This window comes from Carettochelys insculpta, chromosome 1 (assembly GCF_033958435.1).
Source record: "Carettochelys insculpta isolate YL-2023 chromosome 1, ASM3395843v1, whole genome shotgun sequence".
Lineage (NCBI taxonomy): Eukaryota > Metazoa > Chordata > Testudines > Carettochelyidae > Carettochelys > Carettochelys insculpta.
In genome coordinates this window covers 358860556-358886197 of record NC_134137.1, presented here as the reverse complement: position 1 = coordinate 358886197, position 25642 = coordinate 358860556, and the positions used below count along the sequence as shown (strand labels likewise).

The following is a 25642-nucleotide window of genomic DNA, read 5'->3' as shown; positions in this document are numbered from 1 at the left end:
GTTGTCGCTTATGCAAAATGGCTCCTGGGCTTACTTCTGAGTCACGCATCTCTCACTCCATCGTTGCTTAGGAACTTGTTTAAAAGCACACACTAACCCTTAAAATGATGTGTATTACAAAAGCAGAACGCCACCAGTTTGTATGGTCTGGTAAGTACAACATGTGCAAGTGAAAAAAAAGTTCTAAAAGGCTGTGATTTGTACAGCGTAGATAAACATGCCTCTGCCAAGTCTTCTGTCTTAAAATTAAACTTCAGCTATGAATTGCAGGGAAGAGTGTTCATTACATGATGAGCTTTATTTTCCACTTGTAAGGCTTGGAAACATCTGTCTTAAATGCATATTTAATATGTGGCTTATCAGTAACTGCAATACAAACATACATAATTAACATTGCTTATAGTTTTCAATGTATTAATTTAGAAGCTCTGTAAACAGTGCCCTGAGCAAAATAACTGCAGCTTATACACAGAGTGCAGGTCAGATGGTGAATATCAATTTTGTATTGAGACCAATGAGACTTATGTCCAGGCAGGATTGGGTCCTAAGATTTGAAAATCATGAGCTGGTATTTGGGACCACAGCTACAACAGATACTAAGCCAGGAAAATTTGACTTGCTGGCAAAGGATGTCAAGCCAAAACATGACGGTGAAACCCTTATGCTTTTGAAGTCAATGGGAGTTTTGCCAATGCATTCAAAGGGGTTGGAATTTCATTCTTAGGCTTTGGCACAAAAAGACTAGCTGTTGCATGGGACTTGGGATCAGAGCACAAGCTTAAGATGGGATCGGATCTTACAGACTTCAAGACATCTGTATGCCCTTAGTGCGTGCCCAGTCTCTGCTGGAAATCAGAGCAGCTTAGAACTCTTAAATTGCACCACACTGTCCTTAAGGATATTGTATCACAAGGCATAACCCAAAGACAATAGTATCACATTCGGAATTGGGGAAAAAGGAAACAAGACAGTTGTAGTTTATGATCAGCAGGGCAGCCTTTTTCCAATAATCTTGCCCAGAGTTAAATAAGTTCAAAGTACAAAGCAGTGGGGAAACATACTCAGTGTAAACAACTCATGAGAAATGCATGGGCTGAAGTTTGCAAAACCTGTTCAGGAAAAAAACTTACATAGACCAATAAGTTAACAGAAATGATGATGCAAGTATTCAGCAAAGAGGAACAGAGCTAAACTGCTAGAGAATCACTGGGACAGAACTTCCTTTGCTGTAAAGGAGGTTGGCTCTTTGGCTTCAATAGTCCCATATTAGTTTACATCACTTAAGGATCTGGCCTACCATTAGAAGTTAATCATTCCACCAGCTCTAATTCCTCATGGCTATAATGTTTGTTGCCATTACTGCTGAACACTTGGTGCTTTTCTCAGTGGGCTTGTTTGATCTAACCACGTGACTCTGACTGACTGATTTTTTTTTTGCCAGTATCCCAGTCTTCATTTGTTTGATATATACCAGTCTTAGAGAAAAGAAGAATGTTCACATGTGTACATGCATGATTTAGAATAAAGCTTCTCAGAAAGCCTTTATTGATATGCAGGTACTTTACATAAATTTTTACAGTCACAATTCACATCACTGCAGTGAACAGAGCTGTTCTATGGCAGGAACTTCTTCTGCTTGAAGAAATGGGAAAAAAAATAGCATATCTACATTGTAGAGCACTGGATGATCTTTGAGGGCACCAGCCTGTGCGCTTAGAACCAGAACATCTGCAACAGGCTTTTACTGTATTCTGACAGTCTCAAGAAAAGCAAACCAGCAAGTTATATAAAGGGCAGAAAGGGGGGCAGGATTCCAAACTGGAGTTCTGTTTTCACCTGCTGATATGTAATTGCGGTTTATACCAGGGTAGTAGTTCCAGACTATGATTTTGTGGTGTGTGTTATAAAAATGGGCCTTCTGAAATATCAAGGTTTGCTGGCTGAGAAGCTGGATGCTGTACATTCTTCATAGAATGGAAAGGCACATTATTTCCATAGGGAATTGATGTATATAAATGTTATCATAAGACCAGATTGTTCTGTCCCTGAATTTTACAAACTCCTTTTTTGACATGAAGTCACTACTGCCTACAGTGGCTGTCCTTTGTCACCTATAATGGAAAAAGTCAGAAATTAATTACTCATGTGATATATACTCTTCTTACAAAATGGCTAACCCAGTTGCTACAATAGAAGAGAGTATATATGGGAACTAAAACCTCCTGTTTTTGTTATGACACTCATTTTTTCTGTACTTACACATATATTTGTACAGAGCCAGTTCAGCAGGGCCCAGCCAGTGAGCAGTGGCCAAGATGGCACATTGACAACAGGGTCTGGCTGGTGGGCAGTGGATTCCATAGTCAGTAGGAGCACAGGGCCCTGAAGGCATGAGCCCCAAGGCAAAACTGCCTTGCCCATCTTGCCCTAAGGCCAAGCCTTTATTAGTGCTCCGATATTAAGAGATACGGATATTAAAACACTGTCATTTACATCAATTGACTCAATATCCCACCCAAACATTTGTATCAAAGCCATTGTCATTCTTAGGATTACTCTGCTGTATCTCTTTGTGCATTAGAGAACCATACCCAGACCAATGGCTCTTGGCCCTATGCATCCAAAGAGAAGAGAAACTGAATCAGTTCTGCTGTATGGAGAATGTGGGAATCCTGTGGAAGAGACTGATGTACTCAGACCCCTCTGTTTAGGATGGAGGCACTGCACTGAAATGCACAGGAGGTTGAGGGATTTCAGCAAGGACTTGCTACTAAAGAGACCATATGAATTTTCAACTACGTGGCTTCACCTGACTATCTACCATACAGATGGACAGTGGTGCAGACAAAGAGACCATGCTTATCTATGGAGTAATTCTGGAAAACATGTATGAGTTTTCTTCAGGGCACAGAACCCCTACTCGCTTCCTGAAAACAAAACATTCTTGAAGTCACAAATCCCCAAGGTCTTATCTAGCATCAATTTCAGTCTGTCAATAACACCATGCTTGAACAGAGCTAGGAACAGGATCGAGAAATGTCAACTGAAAAAGGCTGGTGCTTCACAAAAGAAAAACCTGACGTGAAACCAAAATGGTAAGTGTTGGATTTGAGTGGTGCTTAGAATACAACACAGCTGTTTAATAATTCTTGGGGCTGGATCCTTAGGGATGCCAATCCTTTAGGACCGTACTGGAGTCTCCAGTAATTCAGGATTTATCTTTAAATATTATTATTGCATGCGATGAAACCTCCGTTGAACCAAAAATGGCAACCCTAGCCTGAAGTCATTCCTCTGGTGAAGCTCCCATGGAGGGCAGCACAATCAGCACCTGAGATTTACTTACCAGAGTTGTTCGCTCGGCATATGCAATATGAGATAAAGAATGCTAGGAAAATCACACAACCGACTGTGATCAGCAACACCTGTAGCAAGTTCAGCAGCTTCACTGGAGAGATCACTTTTGACCTGAACATTGCTGCTTTCTCATCGTCTATGATCGCCGTCTGAAACAGTACAAGAGTTTGTGTGGCTGACGTGTGCAAGTTCTCTCGCAATACACAGTGTGGTTACATATAAAGTTATCATCTACATGGATTTAAAGGCCGGATCCTCAAAAGGGACTTGGGCCTTAACATTCATATGGCAGTGTTTTGCTGTTGCTCTGCCACCCAGTGGAATCAACAGCCCTGATTTACATGCCCTGGCTCCCTACAGGGCCTACTGGGGGACAGGCACTTAAGAATGGGATCTGTAAAAGTCAGCTTGCTCACATATCCAGTGCTTGCTAGACTGGGCCACTCTGGCAGGCCTCTGCTGAGACTCAAGTATGACACAAGAGCCTGATGCTCTAGACTGAGGGAGCCATGCTCATGAACCTAGGGATTTCATGTGTTTACAGCATTACAGCTGCATGGGGATTTTGAGGATTTCAGTGCCACCTCACACTGTACTTAAGCATCTAAAGTGGTTATGACTCTAGCTATAGGTGCCTAATTTTGGGCAAACAAGACAAAATTTTGGCTCAGGTTTTTTTTTTTTTTTGGGGGGGGGGGGGGGTGGAGGAGGGGAGTAACTCTCCTAGATTATTTTTAACAAGACAAATAATTTGGAATGATTGGTAGATTAAAAAAAACTCACCTCATTCAGCCAAAGAACAGGAAAGATATAGGATTCTTTAACTTTTGATAAAGCACTGCAGGAAATATTGAAAAACATTGAAAAAAATTAACAGACAAAATACATTAGGCACATGTTCCATAGTCACAATTTCCAGCCAGCAATTTCTCGGACTCCTATTACGTTACCACTTTGCTGAGAGTGTCAGGGCACAATCTGCATGTGTGTGTGTGTGTGTGTGTATATATGATCATCTATATGTTTATTTTTCTCAACAGTTGTTTCTCTAACCACCTTCCCTCTCCAAACCAGTTTTTCATACCTGTCTGTTGTCTTTCATCATATATTCAGATTACAAAACTCTTGGTGGGTTGAAAGGGAGGTGACTTTATGGACTGTATTCAAAATTAAATGTATGTACAAAACCAAGGGTGTAATAGGGTTTTGATCCTAACTGAGGCTGGTAGGTGCTCCCACATATAAATAATTATGATAATATACCCACTGTATGTACACATACACATTTTAAAGGGTTCTTCCATTTTGAAGAAATTCTACTAGTTGGAGAATTATACCTTATATGTAAAATGGGGACCATGAATGAAGCCCATAATCTTTCAAAATATGAAGTACATATGTATTTATTTGCACTCATTGGGAACTTTTCAACAAAGCATTGTCATCAAAATGAATGTTGAAAGCTGCATTGGTAGTGTCAAAGTCAATGAAATAGCGGATACACAAGTGTAATGACCTTCACAAATATTTGGTTTATTTTATGAAATAGAGAAGGTTGGGTTTTTTGCATTTTGAAATGCACTGAATGTTACTTGTCTCTAGAAAATTTGCACCTTTTGATATTTATATTTCTGATTGCAATAGACATATACTAATTAATATATTCTAAGATTTTCTAAAAGCATCTTTTGGGTGATATGATGCACAGGAAAAGAATTAGGGGCTAGATCTTGCAAGTTGCAAAGCACTTCACAAGCACGTGATAAATACCTGAGCAATCTCACTGAAAATAATCAGAGGGTTAACCATGCTAGTCTGTATCAGCTAAAACAATATTACGAGGAGAGAGAGAAAAAAAATTCTCAACCACTGATAGTAGGACAAGAAGCAACGGGTTTAACTTTCAGCAAGGGAGGTTTTGGTTGGACATTAGGAAAAACTTCTGATGGTCAGGGTGGTTGAGCAGTGGAATAAATTGCCTGGGGAGGCTGTAGAATCTTTGTCACTTGAGATATTTAAGAGCAGGTTAGATAAACATGAAAGGAATTATCTAGATGGTGGGTGGTCCTGCATGACTGCAGAGGACTGGACTCGATGACATCTCGAGGTCCCTTTCAGTTCTCTGAATCCTGTGGTATGTTAAAAAGTCACAGATTTGGGCATAAACTTTTATGGACAAAAGACCTACTTCATCTTTGCCCACAAAAGCTTAGGCTATTTTTTTTTTTTTTTTTTTTTATAATCTTCAAGGTACCACAAGACTCCTGGTGTTTGTACTGGACTCAACGGGAGTAGGCACATGCTGAATGTTACGTGCATGTTTACATGCTTTACAGGATCAGGGCTGAAGTATTATCACCTGGAAGGACAGAGTCCTAAAATCTCCATAAATATAATTAAAGGATAAATTATTTATTAAAAGTAAATATTATGCATTGTTGGACTTGACCAGTAGATTAAATTCAGAACTAAGGGGGACCATCAAATGAATCTTCTCCAGAAGCCTCAGGGCCACGGAGACTTAGTATTCACTTCTGCATTCGTTTCCTCCTTCATTCATTCCCTCCCCCAACTCTCCTCTCTGATTTGCCAGTAGTAGTAATACTGTGACCCCAGGTCATCAACTGCTCCCACCTCCTGCCCTACCCACACATCAGATCCCAAGGGACATTCCAGCATTCAGGGATCACCAGCATGTAAGGACACTCTCGCTATACAGCCTGTGCCAACTGCTAATATGTAAGCTGTAGGGGAACTTCAACATTCATCTACTCTACCCAAGGATTTCCCCAATGCTGGGGATCGTCAGTGGGCTGGTTTAGGAATATAAAGACAAAGCTGCCATACTGCCAAATGAGACACTATCATAATTCTGTCATTATGAAATGTATATTAATGTTTAAGTTATACTGACTGTAGCCATGGAAAGCATTTTTATAGAGCTAATCGCCTAATTTCAGGGGAGATGACAAAATACTGCACCTATGTTTCAGAAACAGATGGTGAAAACACTTACTCAATTTTTGGTGCAGGCTTCACCAGTAAGTTTATTTGCAGTTTTTTGGCAAATCGTAATGTAAACCCAGTGGTCTACATTCAGAAATGGAAACAAAAGAGAAAACCACAAAATAAGACAAACAAATAAAACAAACAAAAAACCAAAACACCACCACCACAGTTAAGTCAGTGTTTGTGGCAGTGGCCATTACAAGTTTAAGTCTGGAATACGTAAATCAGAGAAACTTGGGGAACCACTATGAATAATTTGTTTGTAACATGATTACCTCCTGGAGACAAAAGGTTTATTTCATTCTCCATGCCCATTCTGTTCTTGTGTCTGAGTTGACTAACAACTTCATAGATTAAATACTGGAGCCATTTCCAGCAGAGTATGCTGATTTGATTAACTCAAAATACTTTGCAGCAATATACGAATCTGACACTTTTTGCAGAAAACTATTGAAATATTTTGTTTTAATAAAGAGAGTTTCATTAAGAACAGGTGGCAACTAGGGCAGGCCAGAAAATGAACTCCATTTTGTGGGAAAAAGAAATTCTCTCATTCCATATCAAAAGAAAAACAAGACTGCTCAAATTGTTGCCAAATAAAAATAAACCAACCAAAAATAGAAGCTCTTTGACCTCAATATAGCCCTGTGGGTTCAGAGCACACACCATGCACATGGAAAACCCAAGTTCAAAGTTTTTACTTTGTATCAAAAGACTTGAAACTGGGTCTTCCCCATCCTAGGGGAATACACTGGACAGCCAGGCTATTGCCAAAGCTTGTCTCTTACACGCTGTCCAAAAATCCCATCCTTCACCAGAGAAGCTGATGCATTGTCCCAACCCTCTCCACCCATTTAAAAAAAGGGCTCCCAACCAGCTCTAAATACTTCATTTAGACTTCTGCATTTACCTAATAAATTATTTTGTTAGTCTTTAAAGTGCTACTGGACTGCCTTTTTGTTTTGATAATATTTCTTATGCTATAACTCATGTCAAAACAAGATAGCTCTGAATATTTTGTTTTGTGAAAAATTCCAAGAATTCAACTTTCCATCCCAATTCAGGACAAACCAAATCTTGAAATCTTAGATTTTCTATGCAGTAGAATTTCTGTTTTTCAACTACCTCTCTTTTCAACTACCTCTCTTCAGCAGCTGAAGTGGGTCTTGGCCCACGAAAGCTTATGCTCCAAAATATCTGTTAATCTATAAGGTGCCACAAGACTTTTTGTTGTTCTCCATGTTTATTTTGGAATTTATCACAGTTGCAATGTGTGACAATCACATGCACTCTGGGATCAGATAAGCTGCAAGCTTCATTGTTGCAGTCATTTGCCTGGAAGGCAGATGAGACTGTACTGTATTTACTTGGTCAACTTAAATTGTGACTAATTCAGAGGAGACATGCTACTTAATGAAACCAACATAATTTAAAACTCCACAAGAATAATGGAGCTCTGCAGGAGACAATTCATGAAAATGCAACAGCTTTAGCTTAAAACCAGGGGTTGTGCGCAACTTGACCTGCTGCTCACAAACAGGGAAGAACTAATAGAAGAATTAGAAGTGGGAGGGAACGTGGGCTGCAGCGACCATGAGATCGTAGATTTCATGATCCAGACAAAAGTAAGAAAAATGAGTAGTAACATACGGACCCTTGATTTCAGAAGAGCAGACTGACTCCCTGAGAGAACGGATGAGTAGGATCCCTTGGGAAACGAAGATGAAGAAGAAAAGAGTTGAAAAGAACTGGCAGTATTTTAAAGAAGTCTTACTGAAGGCACAGGAACAAACAATCCCACTGCATAGTAAGAAATGCAAACACAGTAGGCAACCAGCTTGGCTTAACAGGGAAATCCTTAGTCAGCTTAAATTCAAAAAGGATGCATACAAGAAATGGAAACGTGGACAGTTGACTAAGGAGGAGTATAAACATACGGCTAGAGAATGCTGGGCAGTAATCATCAAAGCAAAAGCACAATTGGAACTGCAGCTGGCAAGGGATGTGAAGAGTACTGAGAAGGGTTTCTACAGGCCTGTGAACAACAAACAGGTTATCAGAGAAGGTGTGGGGCCATTACTGGATGAGGGAGGTAACCTAGTGACAGATGATGCTGGAAAAGCTGAAGTACTCAATGCTTTTTTTGCCTCAGTCTTCACAGACAAAGTCAACTTCCACATGACGGTCCTAGATGATGCAGTATGGGAAGGTGGAGGGCAGCCATCTGTAGGGAAGGAACAAGTTCTGAGCTATCTAGAAAAACTAGATGTGCACAAGTCCATGGGTCTGGATTTAATGCACGCCAGGGTACCGAGGGAATTGGCCAAAGGTTCAGCAATGACCTCTGCCATTATCCTTGAAGGCTCTTGGAGATCAGGGGAGACACCAGATGACTGGAAGAAGGCAAACATAGTGTCCATCTTTAAAAAAGGAAAGAAGGACAATCCAGGGATTTATAGACCCAGCCGCCTTACCTCAATCCCTGGGGAAAATAATGGAGGAAATCCTCAAGAAATCCATTTTGGAGCACTTGGAAGAGGGGAAAGTGATCAAAAGTAGCCAACATGGTTTCACCAGGGGCAAGCCCTGCCTGACCAATCTGATTAGCTTCTATGATGAGGTAACAAGCTCTGTGGACATGAGGAAGTCAGTGGATGTGATATACCTTCACTTCAGCAAGGCTTTTGATATGGTCTCCCACAACATTCTTGTCCATTAGTTAAGGAAATATGGATCCTGGGACTATAAGATGGATAGAAATCTGGCTCGATGGTCAGGCCCAACGGGTAGTGGTCAATGTCTCATATCTGGATGGTGGTCTGTTTCAAGCTGAGTGCTGCAAGGCTTGGTTCTGGGGCCGGTGTTATTCAACATCTTTATTAAAGACCTGGATGAGGGACTGGATTGCACCCTCAGCAAGTTTGTGGATGACACAAAACTAGGGGGAGAGGTAGATTCATTGGAGGCTAGAAAGAATCCAGAGGGACCTGGATAAATTGGAGGACTGGGCCAAAAGCAATCTGATGTGGTTCAATAAGGAGAAATGTAGAGTCCTGCACCTGGGGTGGAAGAATCCCAAGCATTGTTATAGGCTGGGGACCGACTGGCTCAGCAGCAGTACGATGGAAAGGGACCTAGGGGTTATGGTGGATGAAAGGCTGGATATGAGTGTGCCCTTGTAGCCAAGAAGGAGGAGCATTTCGAGCAGATCTAGAGAAGTAGGTATTCCTCTTTATGCGGTACTGGTGAGGCCACATCTGGAATATTGTATCCAGTTTTGGGGCCCCCAGTATAAAAAGGATGTGGATTTGCTCGAGCAGATTCCACGAAGGGCAACAAAAATGATTAAGGGTCTGGAGCACAAGACCTATGAGGATGGGCTGGGGGATTTGGGCTTGTTTAGTTTACAGAAGAGAAGACTTAGAGGTGATTTAATAGCAGCCTTCAACTTCCTGAAGGGGAGCTCTAAAAAGGAGGGTGAGCAACTGTTCTCAGTGGTGTCAGATGGCAGAACAAGGAGTAATGGTCTGAAGTTGAAGACGGAGAGGTGTAGGTTAGATATTAGGAAAAACTACTTCACCAGGCGGGTAGTGAAGCATTGGAATGTGTTGCCTAGAGAGGTGGTGGATTTTCCATCCCTTGAGGTTTTTAAGTCCTGGTTGGACAAGGTCCTGGCTAGGATGACTTAGTCGGGGTTGATCCTGCATGAAGCAGGGGGCTGGACTGGATGACCTCCTGAGGTCCCTTCCAGCCCTATGATTCTGTGAGAACACAGCCTTGGTCTAGATTCTTATCCTTAGGGTAATATAATGCAGAGTAGCCTCATTGACTTCAAGGAGCTGGGGGAGGGCGTGGGGGGAAGCAACAATCACGTAGCACTTGAAAAGACTAACAAGATAAATTTGTTAGGTGATGAGCTTTCATGGGACAGACCCACTTCTTCACATCTACAGCCATACCAGAAAAGACTCAATACATAAAGCACAGAGGTCCAAAAATTGTTTAAGGTTCACAAATCATAAATTGTTACTGTTGGCAAATCAGAGAGAGAGCCCTGAGATGCAATCACATCTACTCTGATGCTACTGACAGAAACCGAAAACTACAAGATCTCTACCAAACATTCATAAAGCTTTATTACTCACCAAAAGAAATAAAACCAAGAACAATACAAAATTGACAGGGCCAGATGAACAGACAGAAACCAAACAAAAAACCCAGAAGTAACAGGCCACCACTTGTTATTACCTACAGCTCCCCACTCAAACCACTGCACCGTGTCATTAAAGACCTATAACCCATCCTAAATCATGATTCCATATTCCAGAAGGCCCGAGGTGACAGGCCTGTTTTCTCTTATAGACAACCTCCTAACCATATGAGGATTCTAATTAGCAGACACAGGCTACACCACACTACTAATCCTAGAACTTCTCCTTGCAACAAGCCCCTTTGCCAACTTTGTCCACACATCTATTCTGGAAATACCATCACTGGACCAAATCACATTAAAATTACAGAATCACAGGAATATTCTCCTGTTCCTCAACTAACATCATGTATGGGCAGAGCAGATATCAAAAATCTCCAAAAATACACAAACCTTCAGCCCACACTTTAATGGAGTGGGACATTCTACTAAAGACCTGAAAGTTTGTGTTCTACTGAAAAGGGACGAAACTGTCTAGAGAGGGAATGCTCAGAACTAACATTCATGTTCAAATATGACACATTAGTACATGATCTGAACAAGGACAGCAATTATCTGACCCATTACAAGGACTTTTACACTCTGATGTTTGATCTAACACTTACTTCCCCACCCCTCAGCCCTCTTGTTTTCCATCTGATTTGCCAGCAATGATAATTTTTCTCATTTGTCAATCTTGATAATTTTTGGACCTCTGTGCTTAATATATTGAGTATGTTCTGATAGGGCTGTAGATCTGAAGAAGTGGGTCTGTCCCACGAAAGCTCATCACCTAATAAAATTTTCTTGTTAGTCTTTAAAGTGCAGTATGACAGCTTTTTTGTTTTGATACATTACAGACTAAAGCCGTGTCTACACGTGCACGCTACTTCGAAGTAGTGGCACTAACTTCGAAATAGCGCCTGTCACGGCTACACGTGTTGGGTGCTATTTCAACGTTAACATCGACGTTAGGCGGCGAGATGTCGAAGCTGCTAACCCCATGAGGGGATGGGAATAGCGCCCTACTTTGAAGTTGAACGTCGAAGTAGGGACCGTGTAGTCGTTGGGCATCCCGCAACATTGAAATAGCGGGGTCCGCCATGGCGGCCATCAGCTGAGGGGTTGAGACACGCTCTCTCTCCAGCCCCTGCGGGGCTCTATGGTCACCGTGTGCAGCAGCCCTTAGCCCAGGGCTTCTGGCTGCTGGGGATCCATGCTGCATGCACAGGGTCTGCAACCAGTTGTCGGCTCTGTGGATCTTGTGGTGTTTAGTGCAACTGTGTCTGAGAGGGGCCCTTTAAGGGAGCGGCTTGCTGTTGAGTCCGCCCTGTGACCCTGTCTGCAGCTGTGCCTGGCACCCTTATTTCGATGTGTGCTACTTTGGCGTGTAGACATTCCCTCGCAGCGCCTATTTCGATGTGGTGCTGCCCAACGTCGATGTTGAACATAGACGTTGCCAGCCCTGGAGGACATGTAGACATTATTCATCGAAATAGGCTACTTCGATGTAGGCTTCACGTGTAGACGTAGCCTTACACAGCTATCTCCCTGACTGCAAGGAGTTACTCTGATTTAGAGCTGTTAAAATATGGCCCCAACAGATTTTGTGCACACAGTGGCTGAAATTCTCAAAACGTTTGGCATAAGACCACATCAGTATTCTTTCATCATTGGCCATTATACATGTAGGCTGTGTCTACATTAGCCCAAAACTTCGAAATGGCCATGCAAATAGATTTTTTTCCACCCCACAGTGGCTCAAATCTGTCAGCTTTCTAGATGAGTCAAAATTAAGCATTTTTATATGAGCTGACAAACTCCGGAGGTCAGAATAAGATGGGGCTTGGTTCTGCAAAACCCAAACATCAAAATATGGACTCTTCCAATCACCTTTGAAACACATCAGTATTATATTTACACTGCAGAGCAATATGGCACATGGTTATCATTGAAGAAATACTATAAATGTTGGCTTACAGGCTCTATATCTAAAAAGGTCTCATGTTCATCCTTATTTGGACTCAATCCTTCAACATGTTTGGACACATCTTCACTGGCGTACAGAAAATGGGGAAGCGTAATATACACTGGTTTTCCTATTATAAGACGACAAGAAAAATTGTTTTCTTATTGAAGTACCTCACCTGAGAGGATAAGTATATGAATGACCTGAACAGAAAAGTACACATTTGTCACGAAGATTTATTAAACCTACATCAGAGAGCAATTTTGTAGGGTCTATGATCTCATTGGCATGTAGTTAATTTTCCATAGGTAAAATTAATAGATATTAAAATTACAGCATATAGGCCAAATTCCCAGCTGTAAATTTATACTAGTAGAACTATCCTGAATTCAAACTGCTGCTCTCTCCCTACATATGCACATCCCATACCATGTACATGACATCTGCTGAAAAGTCAGGCACCGTGACTATCCAAGGCAGTGAACAAAGCTCCTTTTATTCTTCTCTATGGCCCCTTACAGAGTTTAATTTATCCTTAAATGTGTACATGGTATTGAAACTTCCATATTTCTCTTCTCTATGCACCTCCCATATTTTTATATCTTGCCATTGTACCATCTCCAAATCTAGATATATAGCCCCATCACTAAAGTTACTGAGCAGTTCTCATGCATTCATAAGTTTATAATCACAAACACTCCTTTAAGGTGATGAGACATTCAAATCCTTGTTTAAAGGAACCAAGGTGTTAGAGAGATTATTTCCTTAGAGTTACACAGAAAATCTGTAGCAGAGTCAAGATCTTTAAAACAGTCTCTTGAATCACAATCCAACACCTGAACCACAAAACCTTCCTTTCCTCCCTCACAGCAAATACCTTCTTTGGCTTGGTGGCATCTTACCACATACCTTCTTTACACGCACTAATGTCCAAGGCTCCAGATGCTGTGCAATTTTTTGATACAACATTTTCGGTGCAGAAGCAACTATTTTCTGGAGATTCCTGAGGAGATGCGAATGCTGCACGTGGTACTATAAAACGATACATGGGGATTTCCTTCACAATCTGCTCACTTTCATATGTGCCATAGATCGATCTGAAAAGATACACACATCTTCTAGAACTGGAAGGGACCTCTGGAGGTCATCTAGTCCAGTCCCCTGCCCTCTCAGCAGGACCAAGCACTATCCCTCACATCTATTTGCCCCAATCCCTAAATGGCTCCCTCAAGGATTGAGCTCACAACCCTGCGTTTAGCAGGCCAGTGCGCAAACCCCTGAGCTATCCCTAAATGTGTCATTTGTTTCTTGCTTGTATAATAATTACAGGTGTTTTGGTTGCTAATACACATTCATGTCTGATGTTAGAGAGACTCCCTACTCTCCCATGTGAGCCTGCACAATAAGGCCTAAACACTTCATGCTAGCCCTATGCTCCTGGGCGAGTTGGTTGCACGGTAAGCAACAGCTGTGACAGCGAGTCTCAGAGCCTGTTTATAAATTTGACTTCAGTTTATAAATTTGCTATGGCCCTAAAATTAATATTGTAGGCACTTCGGCAGGAGCCTATTAGGCTATGCTTACACAGCAGTGCTATTTCTAAATAAACTATTCTGAAGGAGGTATTCTGGAATAGCTTATTCCAAAACAGTGCAGCTACACAACAGTGCTCAACTATTTCAAAACAGAGCATCAACACACAACAGAGCTTATTTCAAAATAAAACCATTAGATGCATTTTGACTTATTTCAAAATAGGCTGTATTTCCGGTCTACACAGCAGCTATTTCAAAATAGGTGTTATTCCTCACACCCAAGTTTGAAATAAGATGCCCAGTAATTGAAAGTTATTTTGAAATAGTAGCTGTGTCTAAAGTTCCAGCTCAAGTCCAAATGTCTACCCTGATATTTTTAAAGCACCCTTGTGCAAACCCAAGTCTGTACACCCAGGCTTGCTGCCATGACTGCAGCTATTCATGTAGATACACACAGGGGGCCAAGTTCTGCAATCCTAATACTGACTTCTACTTGAGTTCAAAGCAACTATTCACACAAGGGCTGTCCTCATGTGCCGCTTCTGGAAGAAGCGGCATGGTAATGAGCACCAATGTAAGTTTCCTATCCCTCATTAGCATATGTGCACATGATTTGGAGTCTGGAAGAATTTTGCAGGAGAAGGGGCTTCCAGAAGGAGAGTTTCCTTCCCCAAGATCCCCCCCGACCACCCCTCTGCACATGTATTTCAGAGTCCGGAAGATCTTGTTCTGAATCACGTGCCTGTATGCTAATGAGGCACAGGAAATTTACATCCATGCCTCATTACCACGCCACTTCCAGAAGAAACAGCACGTGACAACACAGCCAAGATGTCTGAGTTTTGTCTTTCTTTTACCAGCGTAACAATGATCAGTGAACTTACTCCTGGATTACACCAGCACAATTGATCAGGGACTCAGAGGTACTGCAACTACTCAGGACAACCAAGGTGGTAGAGTCAGGCTTTAAGTAGCAAATCATGAGCACAACAGGCTCACATTGGTTATGTCTACACTAGCCCCTACCTTTCACAAGGGGTAGGGTAATGAGTGAGTTGGGAAGAAGCTAAGGAGGCACTTCCATGAATATGCAGCACCTCATTAACAATGTCAGACAATTTGAGAGCGCTGCTCTCAAACCGCATACTGCTTGTGTAGATGGGGCCCCTTCAAAAGGGCTCCCTGGACTTCAAAAGCCCCTTCTTCCTATTTGGTTTTAGGAAGAAGGGGCTTTCGAAGTCCAGGGGACCCTTTTGAAAGGCCCCTGTCTACATGGGCGGTGACCAATTTGAAAGCAGTACTTTCAAATCATGTGCAGCCCCCATTATGCTAATGAGGTGCTGCATATTCATGGAAGTGCCTCATTAGCATCTTTCCAACTCACTCCTTACCATTCCCCTTCTGAATGGTAGGGCCTAGTGTAGACATGGCCATTTACTCTAAAGGCCAAAGGTTTGGTTATTGAGTTGCTTCAGCGACTTGAGACCAAGCAAAGCATGTAGGACTGTTTTAAATAGTTTTTCGAAGAACATGCTTTTGCTGGGCACATACAGAAATATGTGCACAAATATGGATAATTCCAGGTGCCCTACCTGCAAATATCAGAGGAAAAGAAGCGCAGGATCTGGCTCTTCTTTATGAAAGGAGGAAATGATGCACCATCTATAGATGAAATACAAGAGTGAGTCCAATTCTCTTGATCAGTCATTGTGAAAATCCTTTTTATTCATCAAATATTGATGGTTAGCTTCAGGCTACACCTCACCGGAGCCACTGAATCTGCTACCCAAAGAACACACATAGTCCACAGTCTACAAGTTTGGTACCAGCATCATAAGGAAGGAAGAGCAAAATAAAAGGCAGAGATTGGGGGAAAAAAGGCAAGTTAAAGCCAAAACAAATGAAGAAAGATCCGAGGAGATAAGAATACTGCTTAATAAATAATCACTAGCGCAGACTGCAATAAAGAAACAGTCCTTCCCAACTCAGCCTTCCTAAGAAGCTTAAGTACTTGTAAGCATATCTGAATCACTTACATATGCTTTACCGTAAGGAGAACACACTATACCATACTGGTCTTCATCCTCTGTGGCTTAAGGTCTATTGGGAAATAGGTGCATTTGACATCGCCATGTCTAACCCTGCTACTCGTTTTGACCAAATTAAATCAGTGGCTTGATCTTAAGTTCCTTCATCTAAGTTTCTCTCTTTGAGAAACTTTTGTGTGTATCCTCCAGCACAACTCTATCATCTTGCAACATTCTCAGGTTCCTTCTATTGCCTATGTCCATAACACTTTTAGGGCTTGTCTACACCACCACCTTGCTTTGAAGGAAGGATGGCAATTAGGGTGTTGGGAGTTTTTCTTAATGAAGTGCTGCCTATGCACAGCAGTACTGCATTAGTAAAATTTCCCGCCGCGGCAACTTGGAAGTGTTAAGCTTCGAAGTACCGGCACGCATCTGGCCGCAGCTCACCCACCGGTACTTCAAAGTGCTGGGGCAACTTTGAAGTCCCCTTACTCCTTTTGAGTTTAAAGCTTCAAAGTTGCCACGGGGGGGGGGGGGGGGGGGGGGATTTGTTTAATGAAGTGCTGCCTGTGCAGGGCAGCACTTCGTTAGTAAACTCCCAACACCCTAATTACCATCCTTCCTTCAAAGGAATGTGGTAGTGTAGACAAACCCTTACTGTTGTAAGAGCCCTCTCCATGGCATTCACAGGAACAGACTCACCAGATCCCATCATATGCAGTATAGTACTTTTTCCTAGTGTAGCTTTCTGTGAGTTTTACCTTTTTTAGCCCTTTGGGACCCAGATTGCTTTCAGATATTACCCAAAACCAAGTCTCAGCTGTATTACACCAGGCACACAATTAAGTGGAAAAAGCTACTGAAAACTTTTCCGCTGCTCATGGTATTTATGCTAAGATGGAAATTCTCATGAACAAAGAGAGAAAGAGGTAGGCTCACCAGTTCCATTGACCATGTCACAGTGATTTTTCCAGATGGAAAGAGTGCTTTAACATAAAACAAAAACAGTTTAGTCATGCCACATACCTTGCATTGAGTAATGAAATAGATTACATTAAACAATTAACTGCAGAGGCCCTGCTATGTAGTTGCAATCACTCAGGTGATGAAGCAGGACCTATGTAACTGAACAGGGATGCTCTCAGTACAGAGATACAGCTTCCATGCTGCAAAGGGATGTAGTTTTCATTTTCAGTGCAGCTACAGAGTGGATCACTTCACTTGCTCTTCTCAGAGAGGGTTTGAGCCTGACTCTCCTCAGCTATGTTAGCAGAGCTCCAGTGACTTTACTGTTTACTGTAGATATTCCTGATGTGAGCACAAGGAGAAAAAGGGCTCTGTTCTTCCTTCACATGCCATTTCCCTTCATGGGAAAAGGATGTCATCTCGGTTGATAAGTGCACATTTTGATATTCCACATATGGAAACATTTTAAAAAAATCTAATGAGATCTCCTATTTAAAAAGAAAGGCCCAAAAGGTTCAGTGCCCACTTATGGGAATAAGAAATCCACTTTACTTAAATGGAAGCCTTTGAAGTACATGTTCAACACTGGTAGGATATTTGATAGCATATGGAGACAAACAGTGATGGATGTGCTTCGTAAGGATTCACTACCAAAAGTGTTCTACATGAAAAAATTAAACATCTATGGAAATAAATATAATGGAAAAAACTTTGAATTTTCACACAACCTGCATAATCTGTGGTTTTTGTTGTAACTCTCTGCGAGAGAATGCCTGAGAGATCACATTGTTTTGGGGATAAGGAGCTACTAAAGATTGCTGACTATACAAAATTTTTTCTATCTCCTCTGAAATGCCTCCTTTCAAAGTACTTTACAGGTGCATTCAGATGTAGGGATATAGAATTCTGACTTCCCCAGAGCAGAGCAAGTGATTCATAAGGATCAACAGATTAATCTGCCCTGCTCTAGACAATGCCTCCTTTACTGTTTTGTCGACAATAGTAATAGATGCTCATCAGTGTCTAGGGTTGCTATCACTTTCTCACTTTAATGGCTCCCCTGCAAAACAGTCACTTGTTCAAGGCATTGGCCGAACTGTATTCCATGATACCCTGTGAAACTAGTGGCATAGGGAAGGGAATTTAAATGATCCAATCACTTGTAATAGAAAACAGCAGCAACTCATAAGGTTATGCTGTCTGTAACACCCTGAAATAGATAGTGCACCATGGCTCCATTGTGACCAAGAGACACAATATGGCTTTGCTGACCCTAAACCTGATCCAGCAGTAACTGAAGTACATGGGAATCTTTCCATTGACTGCAAAAGAAAGACTGTCTCAGGCCTGTAATTTCTTGTATAAAGTCACGCCTAGAAAATATGTACATCTCTCTTATAAACAATGCTCATAGTACCTTTTGTTTTTATAGGACTGAATTATTGCAGTTTTGCTTATGTCATCTTTCCCACTGAAGACTCTGTACAGTCCATCAGATGTGCCATTATACTGCAAGAGACAAGAACAGGGAACATTTTAGCTTTATGGCTCCCAGGACTTCTACTGAGATCATCTATGAATAATCACCCTTTATGTTCTTATCCTCTAAGGACTTTACGCTGTTCTTGACTGTGCAAACACCAGGTATGGGCTTTTGGCCTCATACATTTTGGAGCTATAGCTGGGATGGAGACTGATATTTGGAATCACATATTGTTAATGCTAATAGCAAACAAACTAAGGACCTGATTCAGTATTTTCATAGTATCAGGAATTTATGGAAGATTTGATGCTCTCCAGTCACTTCCATTGATTATGGCCATTTCTTTCCTCTTTTTGCTTCCTATGAAGTAATGTGTGCATAGTGGAACATAGTAAGTTATGTCTTTAAGGGCACATCTCAGAGGAAAGGTGTGCAGAATAGGAATCACACTACCATGGATTACAAAAGCCACACTGCTGTTTTGAGTGGTTGAAATTTCGGCTCTGAAACAACAGCTCCTTCCTGGATGTCAGAATGTGAGCTCCAAATTGAGCTCAAATGTCTACACATTTTAGCACCCTATCATGAGCCCTGCTAACTGATATCTTATCAATCTGGGGGGGGGCTGAGGGAACAGCACAGAGACTTACCCCGAGGCCATCCACCATCAGCTGGGTGTCTAGTGGCTTTCCACAGAACCTACAAACCTATCCTAGATGATGATCCTTCACTCACAGACCTTGGGAGGCAGGCCAGTCCTCAAGTACACACAGTTCCCCAGCCTGAAACAGGTATTCACTAGCAACACCACAACAGAAAATTTACCTGGGAACCAAACCATACAACAAACCCTGTTGCCAACTCTGTCTATGCATCTACACTACTGACACCATCCAAGAACCTAATTACAACAGTCGTAACATCAAAGGCTCATTCACCGGCATATCTGCTAATGTGATATGTGCTGGCAATGCCATTCTGCCACGTACATTGGACAAACTGAACCATCTCTATGCAATAGAATAAAATTGATACAAATCAGACATCAAGAATGGTAAATGCAATAGAGCACATTAACCTCTGGGGGTGGGGGGACACACAGAAAGTTCACACTTACATGACAATACATCAAACAGACTGCAATGTGAAACTGCTGTGCTGGAATTCATATGGTGACAAATATCAGAGAGGTAGCCGAGTTAGTCTTGTTGTTTTTGAAGATACAGAAGTCCTGTGGCACCTTATAGACTAACAGATATTTTGGAGCATAAGCTTTCGTGGGCAAAGACCCACTTCATCAGATGCATGAGTCTCATGCCCACAAAAGCTTATGCTCCAAAATCTGTTAGTCTATAAAAGGTGCCACAGGACTTCTTGGAATTCATATGCAAATCTGACACCATCAAAATGGATCTGAACAGGGACTGAGAATGGCTCATAAGTAATTTGAGCCTTATTCTCACCTTCTTGTAACTGTTGGAAATGGGCCACATACCTCTGCCAATGAGGTTCACTCAATCTGGGTGTAACACTCCGATATCTGTAGGTACATATAAATCTCTGCCATCTGACTTTTTCACTTCATGCCCTAATTATGGTGTTAGTCTTTAAAGTAGCATAGGACTCATCCTCTCCTCCCCCATTAAACATTCGCAAAACATGTTTTTCCTTGCAGATTTTACTTACAGGATAGAAGACACCAATTTGATGTTTCACAGGAAATGGTACTTTCTTTAAGAATGGGTCTTCATAGCCCCAAAGAATTTCTTTCACACTTCTGGTTTGGAGCATGAATGATTTAGATGACTTGATCCATGTATTTAGCAATATCTGTACAAAAGAGTTTGTATATAGGGCAGGTGCAGCCTGCAATAATGATAATAATGGTTAATATCATTTGGTAGACACATTCAGTACCAAAAGACATGCAACCTAAGAGCTCACTGTTAAGGTCACTCCTTCCACAGTGCAAGGAAGAGGATAGGAAAAGGAGCACAGAGATTCCTGGAGTGGGCTGAGGTTTCAAGTTTGCGTATGCTTTGTGGAATTATATGCTCAATTGCAGGGACATCCTTAGAATTTATGAGGTCCTGCACATTACCATTAAACTGGTGCCCCTACACCTGGCAGCTACCCAGGAGTGGGAGAGGGGATTATGAGATTATAATCTTCAGTAACACACTAATGAAATTTTTAAAGCAACATTTTAACCTAAGGTCCTGTAGAAGACAAAGTCAAAAACTGACACTATATATCTGAGGATCACACACGCATGTTAAACGGCTTCATTACTACTCAACTGATTCTGTCACAGGTTCAGAGTTCTGACAGGCTTTTTCCCCACTTATAAAAGGTAATTGGATCCTCTCTGGAGCAAGCAGTGATACAGACTAGGGATAGGATGAGGTGAATGGGAGGTCATTAAGATCCAGTGGTGCTGCAAATTTTCAGATGCCCTGTGCCACTGCAAGTTCTGCATCTGGGTAAGAACAGCCCTGCTTAATTGGAATTTAGGTGCTTAACTTGGTGCATACAACCTTGAAAAAGATTATTACACTTGATTAACATTATTAAAGCACTTGGCTGCTGTAAACTGAAGAGAGCTATATTTATCTAATTCAGAACTTTACAGTCCATCTCACACACACACTCCCAAAAAATTGCTTCTTTTTGATCAAACATTGAGATTCAAATCTTTTCAAATACAGGATGGAACTATGCTGTTACTAACATAATTACAGTAGCGCCGGCTGTGTCTACACGTGCCCCAAACTTCGAAATGGCCATGCAAATGGCCATTTCGAAGTTTACTAATGAAGCGCTGACATGCATATTCAGCGCTTCATTAGCATGCGGGCGGCAGCGGCGCTTCGAAATTGACGAGCCTTGCCGCCGCGCGGCGCGTCCAGACCGGGTTCCTTTTCGAAAGGACGCCACCTTCTTCGAAGTCCCCTTATTCCCATGAGCTCACGGGAATAAGGGGACTTCGAAGTAGGTGGCGTGCTTTCGAAAAGGAGCCCCGTCTGGACGCGCCGCGCGGCGGCAAGGCTCGTCAATTTCGAAGCGCCGCTGCCGCCCGCATGCTAATGAAGCGCTGAATATGCATGTCAGCGCTTCATTAGTAAACTTCGAAATGGCCATTTGCATGGCCATTTCGAAGTTTGGGGCACGTGTAGACGTAGTGTGCCAAACAGCATGAAAACCACATTGCTTTAAGAGCTGTAAAAATGATAGAGAGTCCCTAGTCACTTGAATAAGCAAAATGGACAAAGGATAAGGAAAAAGGAGTGTTATTCTCATTGGGCACATGGGGAACTGAACCACAGGGAAATCAAGTGCATCTCATATGGAATCTCTGTCCAGTGCCTTAAAATATAGAACTACCATTTGACTCCCTTTATTTTTGTCTTTGTATTCCACAGCATCAAGCCTGCCATTGTTTGCAATAATGATAATAAATAGTATTATTAACAGGCTTCATTTCATGGCATCATGTACCAGGGCTGCTTAAAATCTGGAGACAAGATCATAGTACAAAATAGATACTTGTCTTAAGGTAACTCAGCCATAAAATTGAGACCTTATATGAATATGCATTTCATAATTTCAGTCCAAGCCAAGAGTCAGAATGATACAAAAATGCACAAATAATTCAGGCAAACACAGAGATAGAACCTATCTTCAGATCATGTCCCTGGCTTCTGAGGCAATGTGCTTTTCTTAAAAGGAGAGGGAGCTCAGTAGAACTGATTGGCTCAGGGAACACCACCATACTGATGCTAATTACCACCATGGTTGCAGCTGAAGCCCACAAACCAAGCATAGAATGAGCTTGGGATTTGTTCCAGCCTCTCCCTCCAGACAGGATGGAGGAGATGGTCAGGCCAGTGTGTAAAACCTGCAGTGCACAGCTTGCACTCTCATTTGGATATAGAGAAGACACCTCAGACTCCAAGAGGATCAAGTCAATTTCTCGTTAAGACTGACCAAAAAGCTCCTTTTGTCCTGTATCTAAATCCCATCTGAAGGGTTTTGCCGCTTGCTTTGTTGCAATTAAATGGTCTCTAGGCCTACTTTGCATTTACACTCAAGACAGACAGAAAATGTATACCAACTGTGTAAGGGAGTCTTAACGTTACACATAATACATGCCCACCTTCAGACTGCCAGATTGGTGCAAAGAAACAAGCACCCTGTGTTTTAGGATGATGGAGCCCACCCTGAAGTGTTGTTAGGAATAAACTGCTTTCATGCTGAATCTTTTCAACACCTAACCTGGGGTAGGAGTGTTTCCTTTCTTTACTTACAACAACAGCGAGATTGAGGCATGTAACGGTGTCGTTTTCTGGCCCAACTGACATGTCAGGCTCGAAGTGAGCAACGTTTGGCAGCATGTAGGACACTGTGTTGTCAGGATGGTGAGTGATATTTTCTTTGGGTAAATATCGCACCCTTAAAACACAGAACAAAGACAGAGCATTGTTTACCAAATCGATTTTACAGCTGAACCCCTCACCCTGGCATGACTAATGCTGGTTCCTCTTGTTTGAATGGCTGCTGAAAAGTTTTCCTGAGGAATTCCAGAACATTCTGATGAATAGTTTGCACTGTTTTCTAACTAGCTCTGTGACAGTAAAAATTGCTAAATAGCCCCCCGTGGGTAACATCGGCCCTGCAGTCAGAGGTTTGAGGGACGCACAGTACCAGTGCTGTCTTTACCATGAGTAGCTCAAGTGATGAAGACATGGAAGCACAGGATTTGTTGTAGACGAGTTGCCTGAATCAGCCAGGCTGTGTCTACACTTGGTTTCCTCTTTTGAGTGGAATGCAAATGAGGGAAATGCAAATCTGCATCTCATTTGCATATTATTTCAAAAGAAGAAAAACAGTGTAGACACTGCCCTTTCAAAAGTAAACCCCTTTTTTTTTTAAAATGGGAAGAAGGATTCTTTCGAAGATGGGGTTTACTTTTGAAAGGGCAGTGTCTACACTGGTTTTCTTCTTTCGAAAGAAGCTCTTTTGAAATATGCAAATGAGGTGCCGATTTGTATCTCTTTCAAAAGAGGAATGCACATGTAGACACAGCCCCAGGGTACAAGGTGGACTTGTGCAGCCCTCACTGAAAAAAAACACATACCACAGAGGCTTCACTGCTGTTGGGACCTGTGCTAGCTAGATTTAAATCTGTGTAAACCTACAGATGCCTCACTTACACTCCCCAGACGTGCTGTATACACGACCTGAGCATTCAACAATTTCCACAATGCATGATTAAACAGTTCCCTGCCATATACATTATCTGGATGGCGACATATTTCTGCATGGCTCTTCAAGTTTTGATCTGAATTAGTTGCAGTTCACCACACACATTTTTCAGGTACTCTCGCTCTATGAGCCACTCTCCTGTGCCCAGGAAGTTCAGCAGAAGCTACTATGGTTTGTTTTCTTAGGCCATTGTGTTAGTTAAAAACGGACTGTGTCAGAAGACACCATGGTGGAAAAGGCCTATGGCCTATTGTGAATTGCACAAATGGGCACGATTAACATAAATTGTGCTTATCTACTTCGCTCAATAGGGATGAACTGTTAAATCAGGACATTGGTAGATAAATTTGAGAAAGGGATGTTTTGGTGGTTTAAAGTTTTGAAGACTACAATAAATTACAATTTTGAATTGTTGAAGCCAACATTTTACTTGGGTGCAATGCAATACTGACAACTTTCCCAATTTTACCGAGTCCTGCCACAAGTGAAGATTTTCTTAATGCACCATTTCCCAGAGTCATATGAGAAGGTTAGGTTCCTTATGGCCTTCCCCCTCCCCGGCACCCACACACACACACAGAGAAAGCTTCTAGTCCTGATGGTTGCAGAGAAAAGCTTGGAAACAGAACGCAGAGTGTCACAAAACCAGGAGACAAAAAGAATGCCATCTAAATTATGTCTTACATTTCTTATGATTACAGTGCCTATCCCAGACATTTGAATATTTGGGGTGAGTAATACAATAGCTACATACACAAAATGCAGATACCCCTGTTATGTCTGTAAGGCCTTGCATGCTTTCAGGACCTAACCCAGAATGCCTAATGGCTAGGCTAAATTGGGACGTAAAACAAGCTTTCCCACATGGAAACAAAACAAAAAAAATAAATAAAATAATAAAAAAGCAGATTGTGCTTCTGAACGAGAGACTGTCCAGGGAGAGAGAGAGAGCGCGCGCTACAGATGTAATTGATATGTCTTAACATATGCATAGATCCGTTGTGTGCACACCCATATTGTTTTCATGTTCATGAATCGGGTAAATGCACATATAAAATAAAACAAAGTGCACAATCAATAAAGTTCACAATGCTCCAAATAGGACATAACATTTTGAACCCCTTTGCCTACCTGTATGTGTAAGGTCCAATTTCTTTGAGCACTGGCCGTGAGCCGTTGTTCATCACCTCATCGGGGTTTTGCACATCATACAACCAAAACTGCCTGTAAACAGGACTCCCTGGCACAACCCAGTTTTCATAAGCTATTGTTCCATTTTCAATGACATCTTGCTGTAAGCACAAAAACGGAACTAAACTTAATCACAGAAAAATTGTTCTTTGAGCATTCCAGGCTAGAGGAAGGAATGATGTTAGGGCAGTAGCCTAAGACTCGGGTATCAAACTGCATTCTCCCTGAGACTTCCTCATAAGCTTGGACAAGTCACTTACCACTCTGTTTCTGGTTTCCAGCTGTAAAATGGAAAGAATAGTACTAAGTCACAGAACCACTGTGAAATAAAAACCAATATTGCCAGGAACTCCAATACCAGCGATGGGCAGCTCTACTTAAACGGTCCCATTCAACATAAAATAGTTCATCTGCATCAATAGACATCAAAATGCAGGCTCCAGTCCAGAAGGGTTGTCTTTTTTTGTTGAATATAAAAAAGGGTGGGTGCTCCTGGCACAGTGGGAAAGACCCAAGGCTTATAGCTGTAAGCCCCACACTTCTGTCCTTGGCCCTGCCCCTTCCAGCAGCTGGGACCCACCCCCCCCTTACCCCTCAGCCCATAGAAGCTGTTGGCACTACTGCACAGAGTTGTGTGTGGTTTGAAGC

The 25642-nt window shown here is 41.9% G+C and overlaps 1 protein-coding gene across 8 annotated transcripts in view; it reads right to left on the bottom strand.

Annotated features, from left to right (window-relative positions):
* Nucleotides 1-279: 279 nt before the first annotated feature.
* The window catches only part of CD36 (CD36 molecule (CD36 blood group)), a 49107-nt gene continuing 23744 nt past the window's right edge, over nucleotides 280-25642 (bottom strand). For all 8 annotated transcript variants that reach the window (XM_075017334.1, XM_075017352.1, XM_075017375.1 and 5 more), the window contains 12 exons: nucleotides 24935-25095; nucleotides 22846-22990; nucleotides 20225-20404; nucleotides 18473-18564; nucleotides 17029-17075; nucleotides 15652-15721; nucleotides 13434-13621; nucleotides 12536-12654; nucleotides 6374-6447; nucleotides 4141-4195; nucleotides 3347-3506; nucleotides 280-2111 (listed from right to left, as the gene is read on the bottom strand). In XM_075017334.1, coding sequence (XP_074873435.1) covers nucleotides 2089-2111; nucleotides 3347-3506; nucleotides 4141-4195; nucleotides 6374-6447; nucleotides 12536-12654; nucleotides 13434-13621; nucleotides 15652-15721; nucleotides 17029-17075; nucleotides 18473-18564; nucleotides 20225-20404; nucleotides 22846-22990; nucleotides 24935-25095 — 1314 coding nt within the window. In that variant the 3' untranslated portion in view covers nucleotides 280-2088. The remainder of the gene's footprint in view (nucleotides 2112-3346; nucleotides 3507-4140; nucleotides 4196-6373; nucleotides 6448-12535; nucleotides 12655-13433; nucleotides 13622-15651; nucleotides 15722-17028; nucleotides 17076-18472; nucleotides 18565-20224; nucleotides 20405-22845; nucleotides 22991-24934; nucleotides 25096-25642) is intronic.